Source organism: Cebus imitator, unplaced genomic scaffold (assembly GCF_001604975.1).
Source record: "Cebus imitator isolate Cc_AM_T3 unplaced genomic scaffold, Cebus_imitator-1.0 Scaffold472, whole genome shotgun sequence".
Classification (NCBI taxonomy): Eukaryota; Metazoa; Chordata; class Mammalia; order Primates; family Cebidae; genus Cebus; species Cebus imitator.
The window spans coordinates 772,854-783,710 of NW_016107787.1; the positions used below are offsets into that span (position 1 = coordinate 772,854).

Consider the following 10,857-nt stretch of genomic DNA (forward strand, 5'->3'; position numbering starts at 1 on the left):
AGTATTATGTCAGCTATCATGTATAGTATGAATCTACCATTATGTATATTTGTATGTATTTCATTAGATACTTGAATTTATTTTAGTGTCAGTCATTACACCAAATCCATCCTTCCTAAGTGATATGCTTCATTTCTGTCAAGTTAAGCAGCTTTAACTAACATATTATGCTTAAGTAGCATTTGGATGGTATTTTTCATTGAAATATAATTCATGTACAATAAAATTCACCCAATTCAGTACTTTTTAGTGCATTCTGACGACCATGCAACTACTACCATTGCTGAATTCCAGAATATTTTCATCACCCCAAAAAGAAATGCCATACCCGTTAATAGTCACTCCCAATTTTTTCCTATGTCCACACCCAATTTTCTCCTCTGTCTACCCTTGGTACCCACTTATCTATTTATAGCTTTATGGATTTGCCTTATCTAGACGTTTCATATAAATGGTATCATATAATAAATATATGGCTTTTTATGTCTGGCTTCTTTCACTTATCATAAGGTTTTCAAGGATCAACATGTTATAGCATGAACCAGTAGTTCCTTCCTTTTCATAGATGAATAACGTTCCACTGCATGGATCTGACACATTTTGTTATCCATTCCTTAGGTGATGGACAGTTGGGTTACCTTTACTTATGGCGATTATGAATAATGCTGCTATGAGCATTCGTGTATATGTTTTTGTGGCTGTCTTTATGCTAGTACTGCACTGTCTTTATTATTGTAGCTTTGTAGTAGATTTTAAAGTTGGGAAATTTGATTTCTCCAACTTTGTTTTTCATTTTCTTGTTTTATTTATTTATTTTTTTTCGAGACAGGGTCTCACTCTGTCACCAAGGCTGGAGTGCAGGGGTTCAAGTTGAGTCCTGGGCTCAAGGGATTCTCCTACCTCAGCCTTCCAAGGAGCTAGGACTACATGCATGCACCACCAAGCCTGGCTTCGTTTTTTCGTTCTTCTTTTTGTAGGGACAGGGTCTCACCGTGTTGTCCAGGCAAGTCTCAAACTACTGGCCACAAACAATCCTCCCTCTTCAGCTTCCCAAAGTGTGTGGCTTACAGGCATGAGACACTGTACCTGGCCCTGTTCATTTTCAAGACATTTTGGCTATTCTAGGTTCCTTTAGATAGTATTTTTGTCTTAATTTTCTGAAGTAACATTGGTTTTAATATTTTCCTAGGAAGTGGGACAGAATAAATTAAATTCAATGTTTTGTTTAAGTGGACCTGGAAGGAGACCTTTCTGTAGTTGTTGTCACTCATCTTTTGACTACTTCATTCTCACCACATGGTATAGAGCTCTTTCCAGCTGTAGCTCTTTTAAACTCAGAAAGCCTGTTTTCACTTTACTATCTGCATTGCTGATTTATAGAATCAAATGAGTATAGTCATTTTGGAGCCGCAGTGACACAGAGTTCCCAGGGACTCTAAGTCAAGATTATGTTTAGCTGGGGCTAGAATGTTTCTCAAACAGAATTGCTTAAATTAAAAAAAGTGAATATGTTCAAAACACAGAAACCTGAGCTCCTGACCTAGCTTCCTTGATTACTGTGTGGCTCTAGCAAGTCATTCTTGGTGTCCTCCTCTACAACTATAAAATGAGATTAATAGTTCCCACTCTGAATACATCACATAGCTATTTTTAAAATGTATGCAGAGGTACTTTATAAAGTATAAACTCTAATGTATTTTCATTACCTATGTAAAGATCCTTTCCTACCAGTAACATCCCTGAGGGCTTTCGTTCCTCTGCTTAAACCATTACCCAGAGGAAAGAATCAACGTCATTATACTTTTGAGTTTTCTGAGAGACTGGCATGTATTCTTTTGCAATTTTGTTAATGTCTTTGCCAGCTCATTCTTTGAGGTTTTCCATCATTTCTGTGCATCACTGCTCTGTTCTTAAATTAATCCTGTAGCCTCTGCAACAGGAAGAAGAAAACTGAACAAGTCTCTGTTTATGGGATTCTGCGTTCCCTGCCAGCAGGGCCTGCTTTCCGCATCTCTGACAGATAGCTCTTTGCCAGGGTGCTCTGAGATGGGATTGGGGTGGTGTGGATTATAGGGACATTCTGGAAATAGCCAAAATCAGTAACATGGTGGCACTGGTGTCCGCCTCACCTTACATGTTGCATACCTTAATTTCTGTGAAACTGTGGCCACTGGCAATTCTTGTTTGAGATTTACACTTAACTTTGGCCCAGTTCCCTGATTCTTGTATGCTTTGGTCTTCTTGTCTTTAAAATTATAAAGATTAAATGAATAATGCCTGTATATAGTAAAGGCTTAATAAATGTTAATTAACATTATTTGTTGTCATTACTGATTTGATGAATAGTGTATTTATTACCCTTACGTTATTAGAGTACAGTTGTATTTGCAATTGAAAACATTAAGATCTTTATAGAGTTCCTTTAGCAAGTAATTAGCAGAATTGGAATGTTTCAGGCATTTTGTCGTAGTCTCAGACCACTAGGCTGCAGCTTTGACCTTAAAGAATAAATATTGTTAAATATAATATTTGCTACACGCTATACTTTAAACTGGGCTCTTGGTGGTTGTTGAGACAGCGTCTCACTCTGTCATCCAGGTTTGAGTGCCTTGTAGCCTCAACCATGTGGGCTCAAGTGAACCTTCCACTTCAGCCTCCCGAGTAGCTGGAACTACAGGTGCATGCCAGCATGCCCAGCTAATTTATTTTTTTTCGAGAAGGGCTCCCACTATGTTTCCCAGGCTGGTCTTGAACTCCTGGGCTCAAGCAGTCCTCCCATCTTGGCTTCCCAAAGTGCTGGGATTACAGATGTGAGCCACCATGCCCAGCCTAAACTGGACTCTTACAGATACTTTAGTAAACATTTATTTGCATGTTGCAAACTACAGCCTGTTCATTCAAGAAAATATGTCATTCGTTTGTCACTTCTGAATCTGCTAACTTGGCAACACCAATTTAAAACATCAATTCCATGAGTAGCCTAAATTTATTATCCTGCCGATGTACCAATTACCAGGATTTCATATATTGAGTATGAATGAGGAAATTATATATCAATAAGTGAAGTACAGCTGTACTGCATGTGTACATATACAGATTTTTGTTTGAGCTTTAATCTACTCTAGGAAATTGCAATTTATATGGTTTTTCTAAGCTCTTAAAGATACTTGATTTATGAGAGATACTCAAGTTTGTATCTTATGAGCATTTGTTATTATTTTTTAGCATGTAACAGTGCATAGATTCTTTCATTGGAATTTATTTTTAGAAGGTTTACTTTGTACACTTCCTTATATAGTTTATTTTTCAAAATAGTATTTTACATGGGCCAGTTAAATTCTAAAACTATTTTGTAAACTGTCTAGTAAATGGAAGTTAGCTAATTTATCCCATGTATATGTTATCAGCCTTAATCTGTTTTCCTGTTTTAATAACAATATTTAAAAATAATGTTAAGATTTATTGCCATGAAGCTCATCTAAGAGAAATTATTTAATCACTGTCCATATATAGTACAATTGATTCCATGGCAATTTTTAATTATTGTCTATTTTTTTATAAAGTGAACTTGTTTTCATAAAGTATGTGGAAAAGATGTTAAAAGCTTCAAGAACAGAAAAATGCTTTAAAATGTAAGGAAACACTTGTATAAATATATAATAAATAATTACATATGTTCCAAAATTTTTTTCTCCAATGATTCATAAGAAATAGTTACATTTCCTTGGCAATAGAGACTGGAGTAGAGAAGGAAGCAGGAGACTTTTTCATTTAACCTTTTACATATGTGTGCATGATCTTGTTACACATATTGCTATTTTTAAAAACCTCAACAAATGTTAACTGGCATTGAGATTATGGACCTTTTTTCCATCTATTCATATTTACCTTTTTAAAAGAAAATAATAGCTCGTAAATATAATAAAAACGAAAATGGCAGCTGGGTGCTGTGGCTCATGCCTGTAACACAGCACTTTGGGAGGCTGAGGTGGGAGATCAGTTGAGGTCAGGAGTTCGAGACCAGCCTGGCCAACATGGTGAAACCCCATCTCTACTAAAAATACAAAAAAAAAAAAAAAAAAACCAAAAAAATTAGCCAGGTGTGGTGGTACATGCCTGTAATCCCAGGTACTGGGGAGGCTGAGGTAGAATTGCCTTGCACCTGGGTGGTGGAGGTTGCAGTGAGCTGAGATCATGCCACTGCACCAGCCTGGGGGACAGAGCAAGACTCCATATCAAAAAAAAAAAAGAGAGAGAGAAATGAAAATGTCTAGCAATGACAAATGTATCAAGTTTCCTTTCTTTGTTTCTTTTTTTTTTTTTTTTAAGGAAAACCTGATCTGAGGAAAAGTTTCTTGTTGACAATGACAGTAAAAAAAAAAAATACTAGCTTTGCTTAGATAATTGAAACTAATACAGCTTTCACTTCTACAAACATATTTTTCAAAATAAAACATTTTCTAGTATATTGATTTGATGATTTTATAGTGATTAGTCTTTAACCTTTGATTGTTTCTTCCTTCCAGCAATTTTACCTGCTCAGGAATGGAAACCTCCTCTTCCAGCTTACGATTTTCTAAGTATGATGGATGCTGCAACATCTCAACATGACACTGAGAAAGTTCCCAAGTGTATGAAAGAAACAGATGTGCAGGAGAATGATAAGGAACAATATGAAGATAAATCGGCAGTCAGAAAAGAACCAATTGAAACTCTGAGAATAAAGCATTGGAATAGAAGTAATTGGTTTAAAGAAGCAGAAAAATCATTTAAGTGTGATAAAGAATTATGATGCTCGAAAGTGAACTAATTTTATAGAGCTTTGGTTTCCAAAGTCTTTTTTTTAGCATGGTAGACTTAATTTATTTCCTTAAAGAATGATACTAAATCATTCAAGTTTGTAGACTAGTGTCGTCTGTTAGAATTATAATAAAAGTCACACGTTTTATTTAAAAATTTCTAGTAACTACATTAAACAAAGTAAAAGTGAGCAGAGCATAATTTTCATGGGTTTTTTTTTTTGTTTGTTTGTTTGTTTTGTTTTTTTGTTTTTGTTTTTGTTTTAGAGACAGGGTTTCACCATATTGGTCACACTGGTCTCGAACTCCCAACCTCTGGTGATCGGCCTCCCAAAGTACTGGGATTACAGGCATGAGCCACTGTGCCCAGCTCTTGATGTTATTTTTCACCCAATAGTGTACCCCAAATAGCTAAATTAATATAAAAATTAATAATGAGGTATTTTACATTCTTTTTTATACCAAGTCTTCAAAATGCAATACGTATTTTACACTTACTGCATTTCTTACTTCGGAGTAGCCATATTTCAAGTGTTCATCAGCCACATATGGCCTGTGACTACTGTATTGGACAGTTCAGTACCAGACAAAAACTAGCATAATTAACTTAGTTCTAGCCATGATTTGTATTTGGATTAAAACAAAAATATAACTCTAAATACAGTTAACTCTGCAGTGCATTCATGCAGCTGGCAGTTATATTTGTTTTGTTGTAGTCATGATATTAATATCAGTGTTTGTCAACCTGGGGGCAGTTCGGCTCCCCAGGGGATATTTGGCAATGTCGGGAGACGTTTTTGATGTCATGACTAGGGCAGTTATTGGCATTTAGTGGATAGAGGCCGGGGATGCTGCTAAATAACCTACATTTGACAGCCCCCCACAACAAAGACTTATCCTGCCTAAAATGTCAGTAGTGCCAAGGTCCAGTAACCTTGTGTTAAACTAACCTGTGGCAGACGAGGTTTCCAGAATTTCCTGGTCCTGCTCAAGTATTATGTTTGAAAAATTTTGGTTATTAAAAATATCTATTAGATGGTCTTATCCTTATTATTACCTGGATACAATTTTATCTTTTCTAATGAATCAATTTTTATAATATTTTCAGAAAGTAATAGTATAACCCTAAAAGAGGACTCAGAATGATACTTACATTTTAAGGGAGTCTTAAAACCTTCTCTTACTTCTACAAGTTATTTGGCTAAATTTCAGATTGAACAGGAAGTCAGCATTCTGCCATCGCCTCAGGCAAAGAGAGGCTCCCTCATTTGAAGCATCTCTGAAATCTACCCTTGCAAGCTTCAGACATACCAGTTGGTCTCCCTGAGCCATATGGCCTCATCTATGTGAGAAGGAAAGATTAGTCAAATAGTTAATTTTCGTTCCAAATCACTTAGTTGTTAGACTGATCTGTTTATAGCAGTTGTTTGTCTCATTTTTGCTGTGCGTTGAGACTTTTGTTGAGAATATTCTATTTGGTGCTCCACTGTATTTTTCCTTTTAATATCTACTTGGTATCTTGTTCTTTAAATTTTCTTCACATATGGTTTGCCTGGTACAACTGAGTATTATAACTGGAATTTAAAGAATCATAAACAGCTAAAATTCACCAAGTGCATATATTTCCTTATAACATAGACCCTTTGCTACTCTCAGCACCCTCTCCTCAGTTTTTTCCCTGTAGCATGTGATGCCTTATTATTTCAACTCATTTTCATTTGCTATTATTTCTAATATGGGAAATATGGAGTGAACTCTAAATGCAGTTTGTAGTAATAAAACATCATTAGCATAATCATTAGAAAATGCTAATTAAGTACCACCACACAGAAGCATGAAATCGACTAGTCATTGTACCTTTGTCAGCAATTTTGACAGACATGTTTGTAATTTAAATAAAGTATCTGGGTTTCGGGCTGCCTTCACAATCCTTCTGTAGCCTCTGTTGTGCCCTCTCTTGGACCACTCTCCCTCTATCAGTTGGGTTTCTTTGCTTACAAGCAACAGAAATTCAACTTTGCTAACTGCAGCAAAATGGGAATATTGGATAATTCATAGAAAAGAAAAACTAGGCTTTGAAAGAACAGCAACTAAGTCTGTTCTATGTAACAGGAACTAACAGGTCAGTGAAGAATCAGTTCTAACTGATTTACTCTCTTTTGTGACTCAGGGAGTCCTGGGAAAGTTGGTTAGGGTACCACTAGACACTTTAATTGGCAGTCCTAACAGGACTTTCAAATGCAGAAGGGGTAAATCTCATAAAAGAAGTCTAAATTTTGTTTACCAGAAAAAGAATGAATGCAGAGGAGGGAAAAACAATGAAGAAATAGAAAACCCATGAATCCTCAAGACACTGCTTGCTGTCCTCTGTATCATTTTTGGGTCTTTCTGCTACCTCTTATCCATTTTTGAGAGCTCTAAAAGCCCTCTCTCTACCCTGGGTGGTTATAGCTTTCCTCTGTGTTCTCCTGGTCCTCTAATAGAGTTGGTCATCAGTGCATATTTACGTTCTGCGTAACATTTCATCTCTCATGAGTCAGATTATTTTACTCTCTCCTGCCTCACCTGTGCTGGAATGTAAATATCCTTGGCCCATTGTTTCCAGCCCATGTGATGAAATATTTCACAAGCTGTTTTTCAAAATTCCTAGAGTTCCTCACTTAAGGCTGTACTTCTTTAAAAATGAATTAAATGTGTAAGGTGAACCATAAGAGTTTGCAAACCAGTGTCTATTTCAGTAATAAAAAATAAATAGATACACCTTGGGATTTTTCCCCTTGTGCCTAAGATGTAGAAAGCTGCAAGAGAATGTAACTCCTAACAACAAAAAGTCATAGCTTTTCTTGTATCCATCAGAGAAAGTAGGCAAAGGAACTGAATTTCAAAGAGTGACAACCCCTCTTCAAAGAGAAACAGGATATGTGAACTGTTTTGCCTCCATCAGAGAATAGGAGGCTGCCATTAAAGCAAGTGAGAATAAATTATCAAGAATTTAGAAGAGTCCTAAGTGTTTACAGTCCTTGCAAGTTAATTTGTCACAGATTCCTGAACCGGGGACAAAGGACTTTATTACTCAAAGCAGTAGCATTAATCAGAGTGTCAGCATCCCCACGGTGTTACCAGAACAGGGCCAGGTGATACCTGCACATAGTAGATTGCATAACAGAAGGAACCCTGAGTTTAGGAAGCCCAAATATGTTATAATGCCTGTCGCTTGCTTTAAATAGTAGGAGATACTATCTAGAGAGATGGTATCTCTTATCAGTCTTTCCAGGCTGTTCTTTATATAAATATCCTTGAATAGGTAGTTCAGAAGAAAGGCAGGTGGTACCTTGCATGCAATCATACAGAAATGTGAGAGACCATGGAGAATTGTCTACTGACCGAAATCACTAAAATGTTAAGGAATTCTTTAAAGGCCAACTGTGTGATCAATATCAGTTTAAAATAGGTCCCCTGACATGACAGAGGTTCACATTCACTTTCTACAAGCCTCCACTGCGTGGTAATGAGAAAGACTGGGGCAAGAGACTGGAGAGAAGAGACCTCTCAGTGACACAGGCATGCATGGAATGACGGGCTGACAGGTGTGAAACGCTGCCTGCTTCCTCAGACCTTTCTCTTGTACAAAGCAAAAGCTGTAAGCCACTGGAGAAGAGATGACAAACCTTCCTGCCCTAATGGCCCAGGCGGAGATCCACTGCTCTTGAAGGAGATGTAAAAGCAAAAACCTTTTGCCCTTGAGAAAGGCAGAAAATCTTGTGGGCCCAGGATCCTGTGCTAATACCAAGCAAAGATCCACTCTCACTAGAAGTGTGGAAAATCTCTCCTGTTCAAGAATTCCAAAAACTGATAAGTATATAATTCAAATTGCAATAATGCAATGAAGAAGATGTAAAGGGAAGTGATAGAGAATAATTATGATCTGAGGACCACCTACTTAAGTACAATGGTGAGGTAAGTTCTTCCTAATAAGGTGATATTTGAGCTCAGACTTGAAGAATGAGATAGCCACCCTAGATCAGAATAAAGAGCATTCTGGGTAGAGGAATAGCATCTGGAAGACTCAGGAAAGATTTTGGCTAATTTGAAGAATGGAATAGAACCAATATGGCTGGAGTCTAATGGGCAAGGGGGACAGTAAAGAGATAAGGCTGGTGAGCTAGGAAGAGGTGGGATTATGCAGGGTTTTGGAAGACATGGATGGTAAGGCATTTATTTTAAGTGTACCAAGAGGCAGGGGAGCAGTATGATGGGATGCAAAACTTCGGAAGAATATTCTGGTGGCCATAAGGAGTGGCTGTGGAGATGGAGAGATGAGGATGGATTTGAGCTGTATTTTGGAGGTTTAACCTATAGACCTTGCTGATGGATTGCACCTAGGTTTTGAGGGAAAGGGAAGAACTATAAATGACTCAAGTTTCTGATATTAGTAACTGAAAGAGTGTGGTGCTATTTACTGAAATGAGGAATAGGGAAGCTGGGGTGGTGTTGGAGGTGGACAGAATAAAGTTCTCTTTTGTCTACATTAAGAGAGACAAACCCATTTGATTTCAAGTTGACAGTTGGATACTTCAGTCTGGAGCTCAGTGGAGAGCTTGTCTTCATTGATTCAACAAACATTGTTTATTATCTGCCAGGAACTGTTTTTGGCAATGTGAATAAAATAGCCCCTTTCTTCATGGAACTTACATTCTAGTGCAGGTGAGATGGAAAATAAACAAGTAAATACACAGTTGATACACAGATGATAATGGCTATGAAAAGAATAAGATGAAGGTAGAGAGTGGTATGGGAGATTTTAAAAATAAAGTATGGTTAAGGAAGGCCTCACTGTTGAGGTAAACTTGAGTAAAACCTAAAAACGAAAAAAGGGAGCAAGCTTTAAGGTTATTTGTGATCAACCCTGTTACTTAATTTAGAATAATAGATAATTTTTTAAAAATTTTATTCAAAGGATTGAGGGGCTGATTTACAAGAGAATAGAAAATTCCTGGGCCAAAATCTAAGTAAAAGCAGGAAACAAGAATTAAAGGATGCACTTTTAAGTATTTTTTCCTAAAAGCATTTGTCTGTGTGAGCAAACTTACTCAGCTCTCATCTTTATATTTTAGTAAATTATTTTGCTCTGTTTTACCGAAAGCAAACACAAACAAAAGAACAACAGAAAAATTCTTAAATACATTGATAGGCTGGAGAATTTTAATTTCACTTATCATTTAAATCCAAGTACATTTTATAACTTCTTTATATGTAGCTGTCAACATGTAGGGCAATCTGTCTTTAAGTAGGGATGAATGACTCCAAAAATAATCCTGGAGAGTTTTCCCTTGAAGCCAAGCATGGGGTTGTTTAAATAAACTTCTTGTTTAAAACGAAAAACAAAAAATAAAAACACAGTCAAGTTTCTTTAGTTGCCAAGTGTCTCCGTTGGCCTGGAGATGATGAAGGAGGGATTTTGTTGTGCAGAAAGTTCTAAATCCTCCCAGGGGCCCATGAAACGCTTGTGCCTCAGGTGAGCATCAGCAGTCTCCCCATGCCCACCTCTGTAAGGTGCCTGTGGTGAGATTTCCAAGTCCACCCTGGGACCAGAACCGGTCCAGTCTGGCCCAGAAGGTGTGTGGAAGGGGGGTGTGGGTGGGTGCCTGTCCCATACCCCAACAAATGTCCCTAGACCCAAACTTCACCTTTACCGTGGGGACCAAAGTTAAAAGCCCAACCAACATGGGAAGTTGGAACTCCATAGAGCCTGTGAGGAAAAGGTGAACTTAAAGAAAAAGACAAAAACTTCTCCATCTCTGCATACTCAAATCCTACAAAAGAAGATGTTTTGATACTGAGAAGCAAAAATACATTATTTCCAAGTGTGCACACAACACTTACAAAAAGGAACATATACTGTGCTATAATGCAAGCATCGCTAATTGTTACAGGATTAAAATCATGCATAACATGTTCTCTGAACACAGTGTAATTAATCTAGAAATCAATAACAAAATGATGCCGAGAGATGTAGAGATAAGGAGTTGGGTATGTAAGCCTGAGCTTGAGATAAAAA

At 37.1% G+C, this 10,857-nt stretch overlaps 1 protein-coding gene across 10 annotated transcripts in view; it reads left to right on the forward strand.

Annotated features, from left to right (window-relative positions):
* TXNDC16 (thioredoxin domain containing 16) overlaps positions 1–6,730 on the forward strand; it is a 115,026-nt gene extending 108,296 nt beyond the window's left edge. For all 10 annotated transcript variants that reach the window (XM_017512407.2, XM_017512408.2, XM_017512406.2 and 7 more), the window contains one exon: positions 4,527–6,730. In XM_017512407.2, coding sequence (XP_017367896.1) covers positions 4,527–4,792 — 266 coding nt within the window. In that variant the 3' untranslated portion in view covers positions 4,793–6,730. The remainder of the gene's footprint in view (positions 1–4,526) is intronic.
* Positions 6,731–10,857: the final 4,127 nt, after the last annotated feature.